The sequence below is a fragment of the Odocoileus virginianus genome, chromosome 5 (assembly GCF_023699985.2).
Source record: "Odocoileus virginianus isolate 20LAN1187 ecotype Illinois chromosome 5, Ovbor_1.2, whole genome shotgun sequence".
In the NCBI taxonomy this organism is placed as follows: Eukaryota; Metazoa; Chordata; class Mammalia; order Artiodactyla; family Cervidae; genus Odocoileus; species Odocoileus virginianus.
Window position 1 is genome coordinate 62,874,957 of NC_069678.1, and position 26,178 is coordinate 62,901,134.

Consider the following 26,178-nt stretch of genomic DNA (forward strand, 5'->3'; position numbering starts at 1 on the left):
TCCTCTGTGGGTCTGTAGAAAATCTCCCTCTGCCACTATCCTATATAAGGACACCTGTAGACAGTTAGGGCCCATCTTGACATGCAGGATGATCTCCTCTCAAGGTCCTTTCCTTAATTTAATTACATCATCAACACCGTTTTTATAAATAATAAAAATTTAATAGACCTGGGGATTAGGACATGGACATATATTTTTTGGGGGGGGCACTATTCAGTGAGTGACATTTGTCTATGGCTCAGCTAGTCTATCCATAAAATAGACATAGTATTTCTTAGGATTATCATGAGGATTAGATGCAATCATACATGTAAATCATTTATGTATTTACGGTACATAAAAAACTCTCAGTATATGGCAACTGTGGTGTTACTTTATAAGGCAGGAAAATATTACTCCCTATGGCCACATAAAATAAGTGATGGAGTTATGCCAACTCATTTATACATCTTCAAAAGTATGTTAAGTCAATATCAGTGTCCATCTATCTCTATATTTATTTATTAATAGTCAGGTCTGGGACCTAGCTCAGCCCTCTTACCTTTGTCATCACATTTGTACTCAAGACAACCCTGGCAGACTGGTGTTCTCTCCCATTTTACAGATTAAAAAAGGAAGGGAAAAAAAAAGTCAAAAGTAAAGCACAATTTTCAAGAAACTGAGTTAGCCACAGAGCTCAAATATAAACCAAGGACTTCTCACTCCAAGCCTAGTTCTTCTCTGTATTAGCTCAGAAAATTAAGGACAGAAATGGAGAAAGTTCCAAGCATCTGTACCTAACTAAATCGCTTGTTAGAACACTATGGTAAGATCTGTAGGTTAGCCTAGAACTCTATCCCAGTGGTTCTCCAGCTTCGCTGCACATTAGAATCACCCAGAGAGCTTTTAAACCCTTCAGATCAGACTGTGTATGAGAAGAGTGAAATGGGAATGGGGGTAGGGAACAGACCTAGGCATTGAACGTTAGTCACTCAGTCTTTGAGACCCCATGGACTGTAGCCAACCAGGCTCGTCTGTTCATGGAATTCTCCGGACAAGGATACTAGAATGGGTAGCCATTCTCTCTCCAGGAGACCTTGCTGACCCAGGAATCGAACATGGGTCTCCTGCGTTACAGGTGGATTCTTCACCGTCTAAGCCACCATGGAAGTCCAGACCTAGGTATTAACAGCTTTTTAAATCATCCCAGTCACAGCGGGGGTTAAGACCTACAGCTCTATCAGTGGACCTCAAACTCTGATGAGAATCAGAATCACCTGGGAGGCTGATTTAACTACAGAGGCTTAGGGTCTAGTCTGCCTCAGTGAGCCTGGGTCTCTTCAGGTGATTCTGAGACTAGCAGTAGAGGAGAGTGACTCTAAAGTACCTTTCAATTCTGACGTTCTGATTTTCACCACTCATTTATTTATCTATTCAAACATCTGTACCCATTTGATGGACATGCGTTTGAGCAAGCTCCGGGAATTGGTGATGGACAGGGAAGCCCGGTGTGCTGCAGTCCATGAGGTCGCAAAGAGTTGGATATGACTGAGCTCCTGAACTGAACTGACTAGAGTCAGAGCTACAGGGACGCAGAAATAACACTTAACTTCTGATGTCAAGTGATTCACAGCCTGGCAAGCTACTCCTGTGGCTCTGAAAGCACTTTCCACAGTGCCCTTCCTAGTTGACCCTCCTACTAGAATGGGTGTGCCATGAGGACTTTCTTTGACGTGAAGAAGATGCTTAATGCATATTCTTTGCATGAGAGAGGAAGGAGGAGAAAGAAAATGAAAATATATACATGGAATCAGCATTCCCCAGCAGTACAGTGGGGCACGGCCACTTCCCCCACAGAGTAAGATGTGATTTTCTGTGGGGGAAGGTGGGGTCAGGAAAGATTCAGTCCAAGTGGTGAATCTGTACAGGGTATTTAAGGGTGGGAAAAGGGTGGAGAGTACACTTATTATAGCGAATAGCAGAGTTTTCACAGTGGCTTGAAATAGGATGGGGAACCATGAGTGACTGGTTCTAGAACACAGCAAGAAGGAGTGGAGCGGGTGAAGCGACGGATGCTGGGGCAGGAGCCACAGGGCACTTTGTAGAGTCTCTTCTCCCTCCCTTGTCAAGAGGCGTCTAAGTCCAAATGTCCTTGCGAGTCCTCAAACAAAGGTTGACCAGTCCTGTAGGCCCAGGACTACAAAGGCCTTCTGTAATCCCTGCGAGTAGGACTCTAGTCCACAAGTTTCTAGAAGCAGCTTGAGGCCAAATTCCAAAGCCATTTCTGAAGTGGGTGCTCAGGAAGGTCTCTAGGTAGTCAGGTTTAAATCCAATCGAAGACACCAGACAAAGACAAAGCTTGCCTGGGAGTATCAAGAAATGTTTTCTCTGCTGCTTCCTGATTATTTATCAATACAAGATTGTGATTTGTCTTTGTGAGGAATGGACTTCCCAGGTGGTACTAGTGGTAAAGAACCCGCCTGCCAATGCAGGAGATGTAAGAGATGCAGGTTCAATCCCTGGGTTGGAAAGATCCCCTGGAGAAGGGCATGGCAACCAGTGCAGTACTCTTGCCTGGAGAATCCCATAGACAGAGGAGCCTGGTGGGCTGCAGTCCATAGGGTCACAAAGTCAGACATGACTGAAATGATTGAGCACACACATGCACAGACTGAAAACAGTACCAAGGGAGGAAGGAATCTGAGACCCATGATAGGACATGGATAAATTTCTATCCTGATTCTAAATGGCAAGCACAGGAGCATAAACATCTCCAGGCTTGTTTGATTGCTGCTCTGTCTCAACTGGGCTGTAGTTTCTGGGAAGGGGAAGCTCTGTGCCCCTCATACAGCCATGCTGGGGCTTTGCAGAACACCCTGGGGCCCCAGGCCTCTCAGCTGAAAGCCCCACTGGCAGCAGCCCACCAGGGAAGGGAGAGAAGGCTGATAGAAGGGAGTGGTGCTGAGAGCTGGTGCTAGAGCTGGAATGATGGGCTGGACAGAGTACTGAATGGGGAGGCTGACTCTTCCTGCCCCAGGGGTGATGTCCAGTGGCCAACTCTTCCCTTGGAGCAGGCTTTGAAGGATCAAGATTACCCATAAAGGGTCCTTTCTGCTCTACATTATGACAAAATCCCACAGTTCTCATCTTGGAGGTTCCCTTCCCTAAAGCGAAAGGACTTGTCAAGTAAAAAGGATTAACAAGAGTCCTGGAGAGAGGAGTTTGGTTGAAGAGGAAATGATTTCCATGTCACATGCTTTCATGCTGGGTTCCAGGCAAAGGGACTGAAAGCTTGTACCGAGTCAGTGAGGGGTAAAGCAGACTCAGTAGAGTTAGCAAGAAGTTCCCTTGCTTCCTTATCAAGGAGGGGTTTGTCTCACTGCCTCCAAACCTAGACCAGATTTTCCCCTACTTTTTAAAATCATTATAAAGGAAAAGGAAACTATGGATGACCAGGAAAAGCTTATCTGAGGAGATGACAATTAGGTCAAGATACAAAGGAGGGGGAAAGCAAGAGAAAGGGGATTCTGGGCAGTGCCGTTGGTGAGGAAAGCACCTTGCTTGTTAGAGGAAACCAAAGGAAGCCAGTGGAGCAGAGACAGCAAGGGAGAAGAGCGCACAGTGAAGTCTGAGAGTCAGAGGCAACGCTGGATCATCAGAGCCCTGTTTGAATATACCCAACATCTGCCCGAGCTGGAGTTTCCCCACTTGTTCTGGGGTCCCGTTGCTATCCTTCATGTAACCATTGTGCTTTGGACTTCTAACCTACAAAGTTTTTCTCCACAGGAGGGAGATTATTTAAAATACAGCCTTTCTCTGAGAGTTACTGATCAGATTATAATCAATAATGCTTATCCATTACACATAAAGTACCTGACATATTTTGAAGCATTATACACACACAAAACTGGGGCTTCCCAGGAGGCACTACTGGTAAAGAACACGTCTGCCAAACGGGACATGTAGGAGATGCAGGTTCAGTCCCTAGGTCTGGAAGATCTCCTGGAGGAGGAAATGGCAACCCATTCCAGTATTCTTGCCTGGAGAATTCCATGGACAGAGAAGCTTGGCAGGCTACAGTCCATGGGGTCGCAAGGAGTCAGACACAACTGAAGCAACTGAAGCGCACACACACACACACACACACACACACACACAGTTTTCCAAAAAATTCTTTTAATAAAAATCACTTAAATCAGAATGTTAAATCTTACATAGATATAAGAACATCTCATGTTGCAAGGAGAAAACATAGGTTAGGAGATTTATCTGAGGTTCTAGCTGTTGGTTCACTAGAGCAGCAGCTTTGAACAGAATTATAATGCAAGTGACATGTGTAATTTTTAACTGTTTAGTAGCCACATTAAAAAGGATCAGGTGAAATTAATTTAAATAATATATATATAGTTGCTGCTGCTGCTTTTTTAAGTTTATTTTTAATTGGAGAATAATTGCTTTATAATGTTGGGCTGTTTTCTGCCATACAACAATGTGAACCAGCCATAAGCATACATATATTCCCTCCCTCTTGAACCTCCCTTCCACCCCCCATCCCACATCGCTAGGTCATCACAGAGCACCAGGCTGGGCTCCCTGTGTATTTCACTAAATTTGATATATGAGAAATGATCGTTTTAATGATTGGATTTCTATAACTGTTTAAGTGATTGATTTATATAGTCAATGTAAAAGTTATTAATAAGGTATTTTAAGTCCTTTTCCAATGAGATAAGCCACTGAAATCTGGTTTAGGTTTCATAGTCACACTAATCTGATTCTGGACTGACCATATTTTAAGTACCCAACAGCTACAGGTGGCTGGTGGCTATCATACTGGACCCTGTAGCACTGGAGCCTTATAGAAGGATTGATAAATCCCTTTTTATAGGTGAGAACACTGACACCCAGAGCTTATCTGACAAGTCACTGACCTGGTTGTGGATTTGAGCTGTGAGGAGATTCTAGGTTTTCTGTCAAGTGCTCATTCAATGGATCATACTACCCTCCCCTTGGGAATAAGAAGGGGTGGGGGCAATAGCATTACCTGCATTGAGTAGCTATTTGTTCTAGAGACTGCGGTGGGACTGTGCGTGTGTGCATGCTTAGCTGCTCAGGTGTGTCCAACTCTTTGTGACCCCATGGACTGCAGCCTGCCAGGCTCCTCTGTCCATGGGATTCTCCAGGCAATAATACTGGAGTGGGTGCATGCGTGCGTGATCAGTCACTTCAGTCGTGTCTGACTCTGTGTAACCCCATGGACCGCAGCCCGCCAGGCTCCCCTGTCCATGGAGTTCTCCAGACAAGAATACTGGAGTGGGTAGCCATTCCCTTTTCCAGGGATTGAACCCGGGTCTCTTGCATTGCAAGCAGATTCTTTACCATTTGAGCCACCTGGGTGGGACTTTAGACTCTATGTAACCCTTTGGAGTGATACTACTTCTCCCATTTTCCATATAAAGTTACATAGCCTCCAAGTGCTTTTGCAATTAACTGGTGGCAGGATGATATCAGTCTTTCTAAAGGAAACAATGCTATCAATATTTAGAAGACAATGCATAAGGTTAAAGCCTGTTGAACTTGGGTGGTTTAGAATACCACATGGATATCCCCAGAAATTCCTTTGGTAAGCTACTAGTCCTAGGAGGACTATACTTTAGCTTGCCAAGTACCAAGGCTCCTGATCCAGTTCATCCATCTCTGGCCCCTTCACCCACTGCCCCTGCTCCAGAAACATATAATTAGAAGACAAAGAAAGGATTCAGTTGCCCCATGAGGTCTAGCTGTGAACCAAGCTCCGATGTCATTTAAACAGACTCTTCATGTACCAAGGACAAATCTATTAACAGAGAGTGGGAACAAAAGGAAGCAACCACTCCTTGAGTCAAGGCCACAACCCTTGACAGTGAGCTAAGGGGCTGAGGCCAGCACATATCTGTCTACCACAACCATGCAAGCAGGTATCCTAGGGCACAACCCAACAGTGACCCGCAGATGTGTTAGTCGGCCAGGAAAACAATCTCAGCTGATAGAGACCAAGGCCTCTGCTTCACAGGTGAGCAAAAAAAGCTCAGAGTCATAGTAACTCCAGAGTTCATGCTCATAAGAACCTTGCTGTATGCTTCCTTGCCATGTGTAAAGCTCCGAGCTGGTAGAGAAAGCTGGCTCTTAAAAAAGCAAAGCAGGACAAAATACCCCCAAATCTAGTCTGTCAGCACAGAGAACTATTGGCAGTTGGAATCAGGCCTCAGTATTTTTTTTTTTAAGTTGAGGCTCCCTCCCTTTCTGCTACCTACGGGTGCAATTTCCAGTGCTTTCTCCAAAAGAAACATTTGGCTTTCTATAGAGAACCTCTGAGACCTCATGTGACTGAACATGGAAGAGGGGGAAAGAGGCTCTCCTCACGCCCCACCCCAAAACCCCCATGGGGAAGCTGAGGTTGGGCCCCTGTAGATCGATTTATTTTAGGAGGCAGTTGCTTCTGAAGCATTTGTTTCAGAAATTACCCCTGTGCCCCATCAATAGCAGCTTTCAACGGCTCTTCCCGGGTGGCCTTGTCTCTTTTAAATTTCATTTCCTGTTGGAAAGGATAAACAGGTAACTGTTTAATGCCCCTGACTGGACTCGTTTAACAGAAAACCAGGATCAGCGTGAAGCTGGGGAACCAGAGTGGGATTGATGGGTGAAACAGAGCTGGGAAGCCAATCTGGGATTACGAGTGGAATAGAGCAGGTCGATGAACAGAAAGGCATTAGAGAATACCCAGTGACAGACTTTTATTTTACTTCTTTTCCAGGTAAGGGCAATTGTCCAACTGGAGGAGGGGATATGAATGCAAGGGAGAGAGCATAATCAGCTGCCATGTTGGGCATGGATCCCTGGACTTGGCCCGGAGGTCTTGGTGGGAATCGTGGCACTACCACCCATCAGCCAAGTCCTTTAACCCCCTTGAGCCTCAGATGCCTGTCTGTTCTACTGCACAGGATGGTGGGAATTCAAATGATGCCTTCACATGCTTGGCAAGTGCCCCACCCCTAGTAGGAATTCACACATAATAGCTATAAATTGGCACAGATGGTGTTGGAACCCATACCATTTAACACATGTTTTCCACTACACACCAGGCACTGTGTTGGGCAATAAGAGCTGCCAAAGGATAAGAGAGCCCTGATTTTAAAAGAGACGGGCACAGAATTGATGATATCAATACAGCCTGGTAAGGATTTGCAACAAAACAGATATGGGGTGATATGGCACACCCACATTAAATGTTTTGAGGTATTGTTGATAGCATGATCAATGGGGTCAATTAAAGGATTCATAATTGTCTATTTCTCCCTCTAGAAGGCAAAGGCCACCAAAGCTGGAATGTTGTCTGTCTTGGTGTCTGTCTAAGCACTGTGGGGAAAAGCGGGTGAGGGAATGGTTAAGGTGATGCTCTAATCTCTGAACTACCATATTATCTTGAATCTATCTCCCAGTTCACCATTTCTCTCTACAGCTGAGTGCACCCACTGTTTAACCCAGTTGACAAATTTTTAATTTCTACAACTCTATTTTTAAATTACAGAATTTCTATTTAGTTCATGTAAAATGTCTACCTTTCAGTCATCTTATTCTGTACTTGCCCTATGGTTTCTATTTCCTCTTTTACCAGAAAACATGTTAAACATACTTACTCTCTCAAATTGATCTATTGCCTGTAGCTTCTAAGATAGGAACTTCTCCATGTCTTTTGTCTGACTCTCACTAATGGTGGCTTTTTCCCTCTCTTCTACACACTGTAATATTTAAAAGTACACTTAACATCAGGAGTTTTGTTGTATTGTGGTTTTGAGTTTTTAAATTTTGTTTTTTGTGGGAAACCCATGCAACATAAAAATGTTGAGACATTTTTATGACTTGGCTTTAGGCTGCCCCTCTCAGGATTGCATAGTTTAATCAATTCCAGACCCAGTTTTTACATTATCTTCTTGGTTTGTGGCTTGTGCACTATAAGAGAAGTACCCCAACCCCATACCCATGTAGAGCATAGGTTGGGGTTTTAATTTGTTTGAGGGTGATCCCAGCGGCCCAGCATAGTTGACAGACTTCCCTACTCAATCCTCAGCAGAAATTTCCTTATTTCATGCTCAGGTCCTTCATTCTTCATTGACAGCCTTGGTAAGGAGTTTGTTTCCTATTGCCTCAGCTCTCATCCCCATAGGATTCTGAAACTCCAACCCCCTAAGAATCATGCATATTTCCCATGTTTTCACAGGACCTTTTGTTTCATTCCTTCCCACTGATCACTGCTTGTTCTTCATTTCAGGCACCTGGGGATTTCTCCTTTCTGCACACTAGCCTGGTGTTGGATTTTTTCCCCCTTGTATATTTACACTAACATCTCCCTGTGATTGGAAAGAATGTCCCTTGACGACTCTATCTGACCAGAAAGATTTTATTATATCTTTAGATACTAGACTTTCTCTCTCAGTTCTGAGTTCATGAAGGACAGAAACCCTGGTCTGATTCATCTTTTGATCCTGATTCTTCAGACTATGCCCAGATCAGAGTAGGAAGCAATAAAGATTTCATCATTCAATGAACAAATGAATCAATCAGCTTTCACTTACACTCTCAATGGGAAGTAGAGATCATATACTAAATATCTTCTAGAGAAAGAAGACATCAAGAATCCCTGGAAAGTCATCCATGCTCTCTGGGAGGCCACGCTAACCAATCAAAGGAGTTCGGCCACTGCCTTAGTGTTACCCTTTGACCAGTAGGTTCTCTACTCTTGAGGGTACTTCTTTCTTGAAGGGCAACAGCTGATAATTATAGTGCTAGTCTGCTAGAAATTCACAGCCTGGCAGGCTAGGTTCTTACTGGTAGCTTTGTTGCTTTTTTGGCATATACTGATGTCTTTCTGGGGCTTCCCAGGTGGCTCAGTGGTAAAGAACCCACCTGCCAATGCAGAAGATGCAAGAGATGTGGGTTCGATTCCTGAGTCAGGAAGATCCTCTGGAGCAGGAAATGGCAACCCACTCCAGTATTCTTACCTGGAAAATTTCATGGACAAGGAGCCTGGCAGGCTACAGTCCGTGGGGTCACAAAGAGTCAGACACGACTGAGCACACACACATTATGTCCTTCTAGAGCCATAACTGGAACTTGATCAGCAACATGCAATGTGCAAAGATATCCTCTTTTCTGTTAGTTCCATTAAGAGTTTGCCAAGGAAATTCACATACTTGACAGCCCTGGGCACAGTGCTTGGCACAGAGTAGGTACATTTAGTGCACTTTATTTCTTTCTTTCCATTAAAAATATCCACAAATATTTGTTGAAAATCTATTGCTTCCTAAGCACTGTGCTTGGTGCTGACGATGGAGAGGTATAACATATTTTATGCCTCTGTTTTAATTCTTACTTAGAAAAAGAATGCCCAGGGACCTCCTTGGTGATCCTATGGTTAAGAATCTACCTTGCAATGCAGGGGATGTGGGTTTGATCCCTGGTCAGGGAACTAAAATCCCACATGCCATGAAGCAACTAAGCCCATTCGTCACAACTAAGGAACCAGTGTGTCGTAACCAAGACCTGACACAGCCAAATAAATATTTTTTTAAAAGAAAAAGAATGTCCACATCAAATATGACAATAAAAATTACCCCACATGTCCTCTGATCTAAGGTGAAAAGACATCTCACCTCATTCTGCCACTCTAAAATGCCTAAAAAGCATTACCAGCAAACTAAATTTGCCTATTATTGTTTGATAAAGTAACAGTCTCTTTCCTTAGGGAGGAAATCCAACTCCCATTGAATACATGAGCAGACAAATAAAAAGCAATTTTTGACAGTGACTTTTGAGCTCCTTTCATCACTATAATTCCAGAACCTAGAATCATGCCTGAATTAAATGAGAAACTTGATAAGACTGTTGAATGTGAGTATTCTTGCACATATATATGGGTATAGCCCATCCATATATATGACTCTAGATACAGTAAGACTCACTCATCATTCCATACATATTTATTGAGAATTTCTTATGAATGAGAGTATGTACTAGATTTTTTGATAGAGACAGGAGAAAGAAAAAAAAGAAAGAACAAAATAGATATCCTACCTACAAGGAATTTCCAGGTTTAAGGGCAAGATAGACAATTATGTAAATCACCATGATATAACATAGAAAATGCTGAGAGATGAACATAAGAAAAGACTATGGGGTTCCAAATACAGAAAGGCTACTTCCTGCTGAGGGATTAGATAAGACTATGGCTAATATAGACTATATGCTCAAACTTAAGTAATGTGTTACCTGGTGGCTCAGACGGTAAAGAATCCGTCTGCAATGTGGGGGAGACCTGGGTTCGATCCCTGGGTTGGGAAGATCCCTGGAGGAGGGCATGGTGATCCTATCCGGTATTCTTGCCCAGAGAATCCCTAGGGACAGAGGAGCCTGGTGGACTACAGTCCATGGAATCACAAAGAATTGGACATGACTGAGCGATTAAGCCTGGTAGAGGGACAGAGTGGGGACTGGCAAGGAAGGAAGGGCAACTCAGATGGAAAGAACAGCTTAGACAAAAGGCAGAAGCAGAAAAGCACAGGGTATAGACAATGAAACAGAAAGCTGCCTGGAGACACATAAAAGAGCAATCTAAAGAGAAATAAACTGGAAAGGTAGGATGAGCCAATTGCAGGGGGTTTGAACGTGGCCTGATTTATCTTCCAGGACATAGGATCTCTATAGAGTAGCCAGAGTTTAGCATATGGTGGGGCTTAATTAACGCTACAACAGCCGCATAGCAGGAGCCTGTTCTTCAGCTGCACACAGGAAGTGGCCATCTGTACACGCAGGCAATTACAAACCTTCCAGATACTCTGCCCTGAACCCTGCAAGCACATCAAATACTCACCATAAAAGGTCACCCAACAAACATCTCTGATCAATCCTGGCTCAGGCAGAATCAAATCCTCTAAATAAGATCCACTGGATGCAGTGTCAGGAAGGTCAGAAACTACCCTTTTTCACATCTTGAAGCATTTTTACCATGTGGAACTCTTTAGAAGAAGAAGGGAAAGGAAAGAGAGAGGCAAAAAAAAAAAAAAAAAAAAAACCTCTCCAGAAATAATAGAATTCCAAGTAATTAAATGTTAACTGATCACAAAGTTAACAGGGGATTTATTTTGGCCCCTGCTCCTTCTGGTGATCTAAAAAGCAGTTGATTTCAAGGACAGCCATGCCAGGATTAAACCCGGCGTTTCACGCCTCCCCTCCTCCGCTTCCGCCCTGCGTGTCCCCACTGTGTACCTTTGTCGAGCTCACTTGAAATGTTCCATGATGAGGTAGGCACTAACTCAGCAGTGACTGACAACTCTGTTTCTGAAAAGAAAGAGAAGGGAGGGGAGAAAGACAAGGGCAATATTAAATATAGTAACTTATGGGCTGTTAGAAGCATTACAGGAGATTTCCAATGGCCCTGCCTTCCGAGAGAGACCACGCAGTCCCATAGCTTATTAAACTTAAATGTCTGCTCTGCCTGCCAGGCAGAGGCGCCTGTATTATACAGGCTATCCAGACAAACAAACTGGAGGCTAGATTTGAAGATCTTTTCCTTTAAAACACAGGCTTGAAAATTAAATACAAATATTTCATTGACAAAAAACGAAACCTGCAGAAATGACCAAACATGATCAAATACAAATTCTTCCTTTTCTTGATGAAAGACCAGTCTTAGGTTAAGAGAGTCAACAGTCTTTCCATGAAACATGAGATCAACATTGCTCCTGCTGCTGGTTTCATTTGTGTTTGTGAATTCATAGCATTTCTTTTAATAGACAAATTGATTTCTCTATATTGAAACCTTCAGTCAATACAAGTGGAAGCTAAGTATTTGAATATGGAGAGTTAATTTGTGGTAATCAAAATTCAAAGATAACTTTAAAAACCACCATAAAGTAAATATGCAAATCCAAAATATTAAGGACATGATACACTATGAAAATTTTAAAACTCTTTATGATATACTGTAATATACAAACAATGCTTTTATTTTTGAATATTTAACCCATGACACATCCTACTAGCACATTTTAATAGGATTGCATTAATCTCCCCTTAGGCCATGTACAGACACACACACACACTTATATTACAGAACTTTTGTGCTAGGCAGGATCTCAGAAAGCCCAGAGACTGGGTCATTAGATCCAAGGCACCCATGGTATCACATCCCCTTTCTTCAGATATCATTGATCAATTATGGATCCTTTTGCCTATAAACCTGGGATCTGCCTTACAGCCTTTCAACATGGTATTTTAGGTAGCCACTGAAAATGGATCTGTGTTAGAATGCAAGGCAGAGGAAGAACTAGTATTTAAACCTAGGTCTGTCTGACTCTACCATCCACATGCCTCCTGGCAGCCCATGCTGCCCAGTTCTCAAGTCTGAAAGCTGACTTGTTTTTCCCCTTACCTCTCTCTGGCTTCACCTTTTCACGAGATAAGCTCTTCTACACTTCTTCTACATTTCCTTATTTACTGATGGAGGCCGTCTGCCACATGGCCATAGAAGCCACATGCCGTCATCAGTGAGCTTTGCCAAGGACAGGATGTTTACCCACTGAGACCTTGCCGAGGCCGCTTCTAGCTTGTCTACTGAGTCTCTAATCAGCCTGCCGTGCACAGCAGACAAAGGGGTTGTTTGGTTTGTGCAGACCTTCTTGACTTTCTTCTTCCCCTATCCAGGTGGGAAAGAAAACAGGTGGGAAAGAAAGTAGAAAAGCCCCACAAAACCTACCCACCCCAAAAGGCCCCAGTCACCTCCCACATCCTGAGCCAACAACAGCATGCATTCTTTTCAGGGGAACCGAAGTCAGATGGGCAGTATGGCTGGGATCTTACAGCAAACAGAATTCCAAAATATGAAGCCGAAAAGGAAAATTTGCCCAAGTAAGAAAACTGCTTAACAGAAAACCACAGGAGAAAGCAGTGCTCCTGTTATCAACCACTTGTCCTCGAAATGGGTGTTTCATGCAGGTGATTTTACCAGGAAGTGCTAATTGTCTACATTCTAGAGCCCTCCACGTGTGACTCCAACCACAACTCCACTCTGACCCCCTGCTGCCGCCACCCACTTTGGCTCTTTGAATAAAGGCCCCTTGTTTGCAGTATTTTGGACTACTGTGGTTCCTCTTATAAAAAGGCTCATCAAGCACTCCAGTACCCAGACTTCGGGGAGCTTGGGAATAGAAGCATGGCAGCCACAGCGGCCACTCAGGCAAGAAGCAAGGGTGGGGAAGTGGTGGGATTAAAACAGATCTTGACAGCATTTACATTCAATATTTTCATAGCTTCATCTTACTGCTGCTCACAGCTAAATTGCCAGAAACATAGGTTTCATTTTACAGTATTAATTTTATAGAAAGTTAGCTATATGTCATTTGGTTTTTCCAGCCTGAATTTGAATTGCTGATTGAATATAATTTGAGACTGATGACAAATGAATAGATTCTTGGCACTGCTAACAGTAAAATTGTTCCCCCACGTGTCCCTGGACACTAATTACCACTCAGTTCTTGGGCTACAGCAAAGATAATTTCAATTCATAACCTCATTAATTGATTGTGATGATTCTGAGGAATTTTGTTCTCAGCTTCAAGATCTATTCCTTGAGATAACCACATGTTCAGCTCTTCAGATAAAATGATAATAAAAACAGATAAAAGTTTCAAATATGAATATTCTCCCTGACAAATATTATCTTCTTAGGCTACTTTTTTTTTTAAGTAAGGCTGGATTATTTAACACGAAAAGTTTAATGTTAGTAATTGTCCCTCACAAAAAGGATGTTTAATAAGCTTCCCCCTCACCTCCAGAAAAGAAGAGTGAATCTTAAGTGAGAAAAATTGAGCACATCTTGATTTAAGCAGCCACGATTCCAAGGTCAGCAGCAGCCTTAGAGAGACGTGACCACCAGTCTTGACCCTATGAGACCTCCAGTGATGGATTCAGTTCCTCTCTTACTCTCTTTACTGTGGCAAAAGGATGAGATATTTAATACCAGACTAGCAGCCTCTTTGTGTAACATCATTGTGATAATAGCAAATTAATACATGCCAACTAGGAGACAGTAGAATTTTTAATGAAAATACACACCTACATTAAAATACTAATTTCTGCCACTTCCTAATGTTGTAATCAGGACCAAGTTACTTAACATCTTTTGACCACCATTTTCTCATCTGGAAAATGGGGACAATACAAACCATCTCATAGGAATGTGGTAAGGACTAGAGCAGATTCTCAACCAAAAGGGTCCTGCACCCAAGACAGTGCCCAACATAGAGTAGATACTCAAGATCTTCCGTGCCTCTCCCTCTGTCTAGAAAGGCAGATAGACATAGTCTGCGTGGATATACTCCAGTTTAGTGGCTGTGTCACTGTCTCAGTTTGAAATAACACATTTGCTGTACTTTAAGAAAGACTATTTTGCATGCCTTACTAATCCAAGATGATCTTTTCATTTTGTGAGGTTTTCCTGAATCAGTCACCAGTTCTCTTAGAACATCAGTGTTTTTATGTGGTTTTATCCAATTTAGGCAAATCCAGCATGTTTGAGAAAACTCCATCCCTTATCTTTCCTGACCTCTGCAGGAGGGCAAGCCATTCTTCTCCAGAGTTGATCAATAGGAGCTATTATCTTTGCAGTTTCACTGATGAGTGACTTTTTGGCACCGATTCTGCAAACCATAAGGTTTTGGTATTTAAGCCTGAACAGTGGGAGTGTTATTTGGAGCAAAGGAAAAAAAATAATAAGCCTTGAATCCTTCTCATTGATAAAAGCCTGTGCTCTCCACAAGGATTACTGGTTCATCTCAGCAGTTGGCAGGGAGCGACCCCATGTTCACAGGATGCACAAGCTCTTCCAAGAAGCCCCCAGCCACGCCACATCCTGTATCCTGATCCAGTGACAAGTTGAGGTTACACAGGCACGAACCAGCATTCTCATGAGACTAGTGGCCAGCCCAGTGGTCACAAAGGCCAAGTGTGAGGGAACAAGTGGCTATCCCAGGGCCTTTTCTAGCCAGTAACACTGAGTTCTACAATGTGATAGCTGGGTGGGCCTTAGAGGCCAAAGACTTATTTAGCAAGCTATGTATTTTGTTTTTTGCAGGTTTTTTGCTGCTTGCGTGTCACACTTTAATAACCAACCACTCTGGGGCTTCCCCCTGCCCAGAGTTCACAAATTTATAACTTTTTAAAAAGGGTGCACATTTTAATGTGGCAATACATATGTGGGTCCTTCTCTCCTTAGATATAAAACTGAAGTGTCATGCAGTGTTATTTTCAGTATTCTAATTTCTTACAAGTTCAACTAGGCCATGACTCAAGCCTAAGGATTTCTGGAAGTATCCTTACAGGGAACCTTGGAGGATTTGAAGGTACAGAAGACAAGAGACCCAGGCAATAGCTCCTTCTTCAACAGGAAGAATTCCACATTTCTCTGCGTTACGTATTCAGGTGTATGGAAAAGGCACCAATGCTTTAAACAAAAGATATTTTAATCCTCTTATCTGATACAACTTCCTCATCTGACAGATGAAGCAAATTAAGCCCACAGCAGTCTAGAGACTTGGCCAAAATCACAGTTCTAAGATAGATACAGGCCTTAGAAATGGCTTGGGAATAAATGCATGCTTTAATAAAATAAATTTTAAAAACAGAAATAAATGCATACTGCCTTCTCATTGCTCTCCACCTTCCCTTGATTGTGCCCGTAAGAATGATAAGTCTCCTTAGAGACTGAGTTTAGAGAGATGCACAGGGAATTTCCAAAGAGCCAGCGATGGTCACACAAAAGGGGCGCCCTATCTTCTGTGGTAAAAGAAGGCTTCTGTCTGTGATCATCTGGGGGAAGAAGGCAGGAAGGAGACTTCACAATCTCTGGTATGAAGTGTCAGCTTACACACAACATTCTTGGCCTTGATCCCTTCCTCCCACCAGCACCTCAGTGGAGAAGCCCACAGCCAGGTGCGTCAGCTTCAGCAAAGGTACCTGTTTGGGAAAGCCACAACCTGCTCTCCTTAGAAGGGCAGGCAGGCCACATCCCCCAGCAGCTCCGGGGGTCAGTCAGCCTGCGCCTGACTCCAGCCCTCAGTTCACAACCATCCCACACCGAGGGTCCCGCATGAGGGGCCGCTCCACTCGGGGGACTCAGGGTGTTTACTGAGGAGAGTCAGCGTCTCCCTCACGTGTGGGGTGCGCAGGGGTGGAGACTTACTACACTGAGTGTCTACAATGACCTCAGTGACCTTAAATGTGGGTGTCTAATGCAGTCTTCCAAACAAGTTACCAGTACAGTCACAAAGAAAGAAGGCACAATTCCGCAGCCTTAAACTGTTCCAATACCCAACACCACCACCTACACATGTTTAATAAAATTTATAAAGACTTTGTCAATGGCACAATTATGGTTCACGTGGCAGTCATTAATCTGTTGAAGAGAAATTTAAAATATACCGAATTCTGTAGTATTATTCATATTTTTATATAGAGAGAATTGCAAAAACAAAAAAAAAGTTGTCCAGGACAGTTGTACACTGTCCTCTCAGTGTCTGAGAAGCTGACACTCAGAAATCTTCTCAACAATTCCGTAAGGCAGGTACCATCATTAACTTCATTCCAAGACTGGACAGCCCGAGGTAGAGAATCAGGGCACCTGTCTACTCAGCTTGCTGGGGTGGCACAGGAATTGTGGTCAAACCCAGGCAGTCTACAGCAGAGCTACTGTCTCCAATGATGCCAAAATGGGGGGCGGGTGATGCCAAAAGACACAACTGCTTGCTCTCTAGCTTAAACCCCCTTCTGCTCCAGAGGACCCCTGTGAACTCCAAGTTCAGCAGAACTTAGTTTGACAACCAGTACCAGAGGCCACACTCCTCCCCATCAATGCTTGGCTCCCTAATTCTAAAACCCCCCAAGGTGGTGAGAGACACAGAGGGAAGAGAGGAAATACTCTCTGAATCACACTTAAATGTCTTTTTTCCTTTGGAAATATTATTTCCTTCTTTAAATCTGCTGAATTAATACTATGGATCATATGCAGTTCTTGTATTTAAAGGAATTATGTTACACAAAGCACCATAATGGCACACATCTTCTTCAAAATGAATACACATATTTTTGAAAATTACCTTACTTAAAAACTACCATAGTTGGGGTCTCTTCCATGGAACTCTAGAGATTCACTCACTCATTCATCCATTCACTCAAAACAAGTAACACTTTCTAGGTATAAGAACTGGGATGTAAAAGCTTGACCTGGTCCATGACATTTTTCAAAAACTTACAGTTTATTGGGAGAGGAGTGCTGTGTGCTAAGTCATTTCAGTCATGTCCGACTCTCCAAGATCCCATGGACTATAGCCTACCAGGCTCCTCTGTCTATGGGATCCTCCAGGCAAGAATACTGGAGTGGGGGCCATTTCCTTCTCCAGGGGATCCTCCCGACCCAGGGATCGAACCTGCACCTCTTACATCTCCTGAATTGGCAGGCATGTTCTTTACCACAGAAATGGACAGATATGGACTCCCCTTCCTACAAGTCATTCCCCACACCCCTACCCCAACTAGGCTAAAAACATCAAGAGTACTGAGTAAAGTACCACAAGAAAAAATATAATGTATAGCTGATAACTGAAAGGAAAGGAAAGGAAAGGTGTCAAAAAAGAAGAAAACAGTTCAGTAGAAGCTGATGGAGAAGATACCTATAAACACAGGTCCCTCAGGCTAGGGGCTGCATTAGCAATACACATTGGAAAACTAAATGTGGCCAGAAGGAGATCTGTGTTTTTGCCTAAAGCCTTTATGAGAGCCTGGGAAATCTCCCCACTCTGAGAGAGGGGCTTTAAATACTTCCGCCATTAGCCAGAGAAGTTGCTAGGGCACTTGAGTCCACCTAGGACTTGGCTAGGGTAGGGAAAAATGTCCCCACAAGAAATCAAAATGGTGTGTAAAGACCAGAGAGGTCACATGTATCTTTCACCAGTTTCTCTCCAATTAAACTTATGTATTCTGTTCAGTTCAATTCTGTTCAGTCGCTCAGTCATGTCTGACTCAGCAACCCCATCGACTGCAGCATGCCAGGCTTCCCTGTCCATCACCAACTCCCAGACCTTATTCAAACTCATGTCCATTGAGTCAGTGATCCCATCCAACCATCTCATCCTCTGTCGTCCCCTTCTCCTCCTGCCTTCAATCTTTCTCAGCATCAGAGTCTTTTCCAATGAGTCGGTTCTTCACATCAGGTGGCCAAAGGACTGGAGTTTCAGCTTCAGCATCAGTCCTTCCAATGAATATTCAGGACTGATGTCCTTTACAATGGACTGGTTAGACCTCCTTGCAGTCCAAGGGACTCTCAAGAGTCTTCTCCAACACCAAGTTTAAAAGCATCAATTCTTTGGCACCCAGCTTTCTTTACAGTCCAGCTCTCACATCCATACATGACTACTGGAAAAAACAGCTTTGACTAGACAGACCTTTGTTGGCAAAATAATGTCTCTGCTTTTTAATATGCTGTCTAGGTTGGTTATAACTTTTCTTCTAAGGAGAAAGTATCTTTTAATTTCATGGCTGCAGTCACCATCTGCAGTGATTTTGGAGACCAAAAAAAAAAAAAGTCTGCCACTGTTTCCATTGTTACCCCACCCATTTACCATGAAGTGATGGGACCAGATGCCATGATCTTAGTTTTCTGAATGTTGAGCTTTAAGCCAACTTTTTCACTTTCCTCTTTCATTTTCATCAAGTGGCTCTTTAGTTTTTCTTCATTTTCTGCCATATAGATGGTGTCATCAGCATATCTGAGGTTATTGATATTTCTCCCAGTAATTTTGATTCCAGCTTGTGCTTCATCCAGTCCAGCATTTCTCCTGATGTACTCTGCAGAGAAGTTAAATAATCAGGGTGACAATATACAGCCTTGACATACTCCTTTTCCTATCTGGAACCAGTCTGTTGTTCCATGTCCAGTTCTAACTGTTGCTTCTTGACCTGCATACAGATTTCTCAGGAGTCAGGTCAGGTGGTCTGGTATTCCCATCTCTTAAAGAATTTTCCACAGTTTGTTGTGATGCACACAGTCAAAGGCTTTGGCATAGTCAATAAAGCAGAAGTAGATGTTTTTCTGGAACTCTCGTGCTTTTTTGATGATCCAGCAGGTGTTGGCCATTTGATCTCTGGTTCCTCTGCCTTTTCTAAATCCAGCTTGAACATCTGGAAGTTCACATTCCAGTTGTTCCAGTTCACATACTGTTGAAGCCTGGCTTGGAGAATTTTGAGCATTATTTTGCTAGTGTGTGAGATGAGTGCAATTGTGTGGTAGTCTGAACATTCTTTGGCATTCCCTTTCTTTGGGATTAGAATGAAAACTGACCTTTTCCAGTCCTGTGGCCACTGCTGAGTTTTCCAAATTTGCTGGCATATTAAGTGCAGCACTTTCACAGCATCATCTTTTAGGATTTGAAATAGCTCAACTGGAATTCCATCACCTCCACAAGCTTTGACTGCAGTGATGCTTCCTAAGGCCCACTTGACTTCACATTCCAGGATGTCTGGCTCTAGGTGAGTGATCACACCATCGTGATTAACTGGGTTGTGAAGATCTATTTTGTATAGTCCTTCTGGGTATTATTGCCACCTCTTCTTAATATCTTCTGCTTCTGTTCAGTCCATACCATTTCTGTCTTTTATTGTGCCCATCTTTGCATGCAATGTTCCCTTGGTATCTCTAATTTTCTTGAAGGGATCTCTAGTCTTTCCCATTCTACGTTTCCCTCTATTTCTTTGCACTGATCACTGAGGAAGGCTTTCTTATCTCTCCTTGTTAGTCTTTGGAACTCTGCATTCAAATGGGTATATCTTTCCTTTTCTCCTTTGCCCTCCACATCTTTTCTTTTCTCAGCTTTTGTAAGGACTCCTCAGACAACCATTTTGCCTTTTTGCATTTCTTTTTCTTGGGGATGGTCTTGATTGCTGCCTCCTGTACAATGTCATGAACTTCCATTCATAGTTCTTCAGGCATTATGTCTATCAGATCTAGTCCCTTGAATCTATTTGTCATTTCCACTGTATAATCATTAGGGATTTGATTTAGGTCATACCTGAATGGTCTAGTGGTTTTCCCCACTTTCTTCAATTTCAGTCTGAATTTGGCAATAAGGAGTTCATGATCTGAGCCACAGTCAGCTCCTGGTCTTATTTTTGCTGACTGCATAGAGCTTCTCCGTCTTTGGCTGCAAACAATATAATCAATATGATTTTGGCAGTGACCATCTGGTGATGTCCATGTGTAGAGTTTTCTCTTGTGTTGTTGGAAGAGGGTGTTTGCTATGACCAGTGCGTTCCCTTGGCAAAACTCTGTTAGCCTTTGACCTGCTTCATTTTGTACTCCAAAGACAAATTTGCCTGTTATTCCAGGTATCTCTTCACTTCCTACTTTTGCATTCCAGTCCCCTATAATGAAAAGGACATCCTTTATGGTGTTAGTTGTAGAAGGTCTTGTAGGTCATCTTAGAACCATTCACCTTCAGCTTCTTCAGTATTACTGGTTGGGGCGTAGACTTGGATTACTGTGATATTGAATGATTGGTGTTGGAAACGAACAGAGATCATTCTGTCATTTTTGAGACTGCATTCAAGTACTGCATTTGGGACTCTTCTGTTGACTATGATGGCTATTCCATTTCTTCTAAGGGATTCTTGCCCACAGTGGTTGATATAATGGTCATCTGAATTAAATTCATCCATTCCAGTTCGTTTTAGTTTTCTGATTCCTAAAATGTTGATGTTCACTCTAGCCATCTCCTCTTTGACCACTTCCAATTTGCCTTGATTCATGGACCTAACATTCCAGGTTCCTATGCAATACTGCTCTTTGCAACATCATACTTTACTTCCGTCACCAGTTACATCCACAACTGGGTGTTGATTTTGCTTTGGCTCCTTCTCTTCATTCTTTCTGGAGTTATTTCTCCACTGATCTCCCATAGCATATAGGGCTCCTACCAACCTGGGAAGTTCATCTTTCAGTGTCCTATCTTTTTGCCTTTTCATACTGTTCATGGGTTCTCAAGGCAAGAATACTGAAGTGGTTTGCCATTCCCTTCTCCAGTGGACCATGTTTTATGTATTCATGTTACCAAAACTTAGAATTTGGAACTTCCCTGGTGATCTAGTGATTAAGATTCTTTATGGGGCCTGGGTTCAATCCCTAGTCAGGGAACTAGATCCCAGGTGACGAAACTGAAAAAAAAAGATTCTGCATGCCACAACTACAAAGGTCATGTGTGCTGCAATGAAGATCAAAGATCCTGTGTGACACAACTAAGACCCAGCATGGCAAAATAAGTAAAATAAATAATACATTTAAAAAATGAATTTAAAAAACCTGGAATTTCACATTGTTACAATGTATGTGTACAGTACTCTGTAATTTCATTACAACTGTAGATTTGTATAACTATCACTGCATCAAGATGAAGAGCTATGTCACTATTGCAAAGATCTCCCTCATGCTACCCACTTAAGAGTCACACCCATCCCTCACTCCTAACCATTTCTAATCCCTGGCAACCACTAATCTGGTCTCCATTTCTACAATTCCTTTGTTTCAAGAATGTGATAATAAACAGACTCACATAAGGCCTTGAGAGCCACCCAATTTCTTGTGTGTATCAATGGATTATTCTTTTTATACTGCTGAGTAATATTCCACAGCTCAGGTACACTACCACACTGTAACCATTTGCCTTGGACATTTAACTGTTTCCATTTTCTTCCTGTTAAAAATAAAACTGTTTTAAACCCACTTATAGCCTTTTGTGCTAATTTTTTGTATTTTAGTAAGAGGGAAATTGGATCTAGAACAAAGGGGTTGCACGCAAGAGGCAATAATAAGCAAACCAGTTAGAAAATGTGTTAAATAAGTTTGACTTAACTCTAAACATAAATCTGTGAAGAGAGGTACAATAGAGGTCATCAGAGGGTTCCAAGGCAGCACTGAGGAATAGTACAACCCCCAGTTTGGGAACAGAAACCTGAAAAGGTCAGAGTTTGTTACAGTCTGAGAGGAGGCCTGCATATTAGAAATATTACGGTACACTAAGGGACAAGTATGTAAATCAACAATGGTCACACTCCGTTGTACAGAAGCAGCTTTCTGCAAGAAGGAAACAAATAGTCATGTCAAAATCCAGGGGCTTCTAGGTTGGTTGGTTTGTTTGCTTTTTCCTGTAAAGAAAAAAGGAAACATCTCAACTTGTCACTGGGAAGGCAGGCTCTTCCCGGGACTAGTACAAAGTTATAAGAGAAACTTCCAGATGGCTCAAACCTTAATCTTCCCCAGTGAGGAGTTCAAATGTACAGACCCAAACTTAGCACTCCCTCATCCACGCATGGTGCCACTAGACTTCATGGATGCTTAGTGCAACAGAAGAGCTACTTTATTTCTGGCTTCAGAGCAAGCTGGCAAAGACAGTAAAAAAAAAGAAGGAAGCATGTTGGAAAATGTTTAGCTTAGAAATTGGTCTTATCTTCCTAAAGAGGTTTTATTTCATTTCCTTTCGGGTGCTGCAAACACCTCAGATTTAGAACGACATCAACAAACCTCACTCTTTTCTTCTTCTTTCTACTTGACTGCTCTTCCTTATATGCTTTTCCCCTCAAAAGCACCTCCTGGCAGTTTTTCCTTCTTATCATCCTGCTGTGTCATCTGTCTTTGTCTTTTGGGGTTTGCCATTTATTTTCCCCCTTTGTATGGCCCCCACACACTTTCATTTCATATTCCATCATCCTTTCTATAATAGAAGTCTATTACTCTATAATTGTCCCTGATCAATTCAGTCACGCACATCGCAAAAGAAACAAGAGATCCAAGGAAGATGCTTTCCTAGCTGCAATTCCATGACAGCCTGAGAGTTTTATTTTTTTGCAAAAGAAATGAAGTCTTGGTTAAGTCCTATACACAATGGGAAGGAAATTAAGTTATGCCAGGTGTTCCCTAAAGTCATAGTGTATTAGCATACAATTTAGAAAAGTAGATGGCTGCAAAGAATCTCTTTAAAAACTCCTTACTTTCACCTGAAGTTTATTTTTTTTTCCTTTTTTTTAATTAAAAAATATGAAACGCTTCACGAATTTGCGTGTCATCCTTGCGCAGGGGCCATGCTAATCTTCTCTGTATCGTTCCAATTTTAGTATATGTGCTGCCAAAGCGAGCACTCACCTAGAGTTTAATGTGATCATATTCACTTGTTCATTAATTCATCCATCCATTCATTCACTTGACAAATATTTACAGAGTATCTACTCTGTACCTGACCAGTCAAGTCCTATCTAGGTGCTGGAACACACTAGTGAACAAAATCAAGACTTGTTTTCTTCATGGAACTCACTGTGTGGTAGGGACGCAAAGAAGTAAATAAAGAATTAAAACACCATATGATAAACACTGTGATGGAATGGAGATTGGCAGTGGGGGAGGGGGTTGATGGGGGTGGGGTTGGTAAAGGGGCTTAGCACAGTCTCAGAAGATTCTGTCCTGACCAAAGATTTTGGTGATGCAATTTATGGATGTGGTTTGTGGAGAGCCAGATGCTTAATGGACACAAGGAGCCTGAATAATCTAATTTCCTCCTTCGAATAGAACAGGATTGACTTCTGTAAAAAGTGAACGAAGATTGAGACCTCTGCAGTGAGTATGTCTTCACTTGCCATAGTCACGTAACTGCCCTTGCCTGCAGAACTTGGCTACTAACATGAGTCTCCTATTAGAAACAGGGAATGTCTCTTCCAGCTTTAGTGATTTAGCTCCAGCCCTGTACACTTCCTAAATTGAGTTTTCAACCAGGACTGGGTCTTTTGTGTCATAATCTCCTTAGCAATATAAGTATCTGCTAGTAATGGAGGGCTAGTGTAACCTAAGAGTTTCTAAATTTCTAGGTCCTTTTACCTTTCTGATTTATTCTTGACTCTAGAAAGAGAGAAAATAATTGTCCATTCAACATAATATTACACACAAGCTAAACAACTTCTGTTCTAGCCAGACCAATAAAAAATGGAATACATAAAACAGAATACCTGATGCACAAATTTCATCCCCTTGAAATAGTGTAGTGCTGACATCAATAAAATCTTTCTCATGTTTGAAGATCAAATAAGATACCTCTGTTTTCTACCTTAAGCTATGTTTAAATCACAGAAAAACAACATGCAGTTTAACAGGAAAATATAGTAAATCTGCTAACTCTGTGATATTCAGCTTTATATTGAAAAGACAAAGACTGCAGTTTTACTCTAATTTTCTACTTTGTAGTTTGCCCTCAATTCTATGATCCATGTGTCCTTCAGTCATCAGTTAAGTGTTCTTCCTTTCACTCTGATTACCTGGTAAATATCTTGAGGGAAAAGATCATGACTCATACTTCGTATCCTGCCTGGTTCTGACATGATCATGTAACATGCTAGATGAGAAGCACCATGGCAGAGGAATGAATGAAAGGGTTATATTGACTTCAGAATCAGACATGTTCAAATACCGAGTCGGTCACATACTAACTTACGACCTCAGGCAAATTACTTCATACTTCTAAACCTCAGTCCCTCATATGTAAAACAGGCATACTAGTAGTGAGCTTGCAGGCCTATGATGAAGATTAACTAGGAAAATATTCGAAGCTGAGTTCAGTGCCCAGCAAAGTAGCAGCTATCACCGATTGGTAAAGATTATTTTATTTACCATAGATACAACTTGAGGGGTATTTAATGCAGCAATTCCCAAACCCAGCTGGGGAGCATATTAGACAAACACAGATTCTTGGACCTCCTATCCCTAAACTATTAACTCTCCTGAGGTGGGTCTTATATAACCAGTCTAGCACGGGTTCTCTATGGCCCACCAGTGTGGGGAAACTCATATAATGATATGCCTGCCAAAAAATCCAAACGACATGAAAAAGTTCAACTGAACTGAGAAGTTTAATGTAACTTAAGAATCTAAGGATTAATCTCAAAAATATACAAGCAACTCCTCCAGCTCAACTCCAGAAAAATAAATGACCCAATCAAAAAATGGGCCAAAGAACTCAACAGACATTTCTCCAAGGAAGACATACAGATGGCTAACAAACACATGAAAAGATGCTCAACATCACTCATTATCAGAGAAATGCAAATCAAAACCACAATGAGGTACCATTATATGCCAGTCAGGATGGCTGCTATCCAAAAGTCTACAAGCAATAAATGCTGGAGAGGGTGTGGAGAAAAGGGAACCCTCTTACACTGTTGGTGGGAATGCAAATTAGTACAGCCTCTATGGAAAACAGTGTGGAGATTTCTTAAAAAGCTGGAAATAGAACTTCCATATGACCCAGCAATCCCACTTCTGGGCATACACACCGAGGAAACCAGATCTGAGACACGTGTACCCCAATGTTCATCGCAGCACTGTTTATAATAGCCAGGACATGGAAGCAACCCAGATGCCCATCAGCAGACGAATGGATGAGGAAGCTGTGGTACATATACACCATGGAATATTACTCAGCCATTAAAAAGAATTCATTTGAATCAGTTCTAATGAGATGGATGAAACTGGAGCTCATTATACAGAGCGAAGTAAGCCAGAAAGATAAAGACCATTACAGTATACTAACGCATATATATATGGAATTTAGAAAGATGGTAACGATAACCCTATATGCAAAACAGAAAAAGAGACTCAGATGTATAGAACAGACTTGTGGACTCTGGGAGAAGGTGAGGGTGGGATGTTTCAAGAGAACAGCATTGAAACATGTATATTATCTAGGGTGAAACAGATCACCAGCCCAGGTTGGGTGCATGAGACAAGTGCTCGGGCCTGGTGCACTGGGAAGACCCAGAGGGATCGGGTGGAGAGGGAGGTGGGAGGGGGGACCGGGATGGGGAATACATGTAAATCCATGGCTAATTCATTTCAATGTATGACAAAAACTACTGTAATGATGTAAAGTAATTAGCCTCCAACTAATAAAAATAAATGGAAAAAAAAAGGAAAAAAAAAGAATCTAAGGTAAAGGGAGTTGGTTGATTTAAACTTAATTCTTGTTTTTGTCATAAAATCTCAAAGTAGTCAGACATCTCATCAATATTGAGATAGCCCAGTGA

General features: G+C 42.2%; 1 protein-coding gene and 1 non-coding gene across 2 annotated transcripts in view; both read right to left on the reverse strand.

The window, feature by feature from the left end:
* ROR1 (receptor tyrosine kinase like orphan receptor 1) overlaps positions 1 to 26,178 on the reverse strand; it is a 450,213-nt gene that overhangs the window by 182,759 nt on the left and 241,276 nt on the right. Inside the window, exon 2 of the mRNA XM_020885651.2 lies at positions 11,281 to 11,352. Coding sequence (XP_020741310.1) covers positions 11,281 to 11,352 — 72 coding nt within the window. The remainder of the gene's footprint in view (positions 1 to 11,280; positions 11,353 to 26,178) is intronic.
* Positions 23,144 to 23,250, reverse strand: LOC139035411 (U6 spliceosomal RNA). The gene has a single exon (XR_011488058.1). It is a non-coding gene; the product is annotated as a U6 spliceosomal RNA (small nuclear RNA).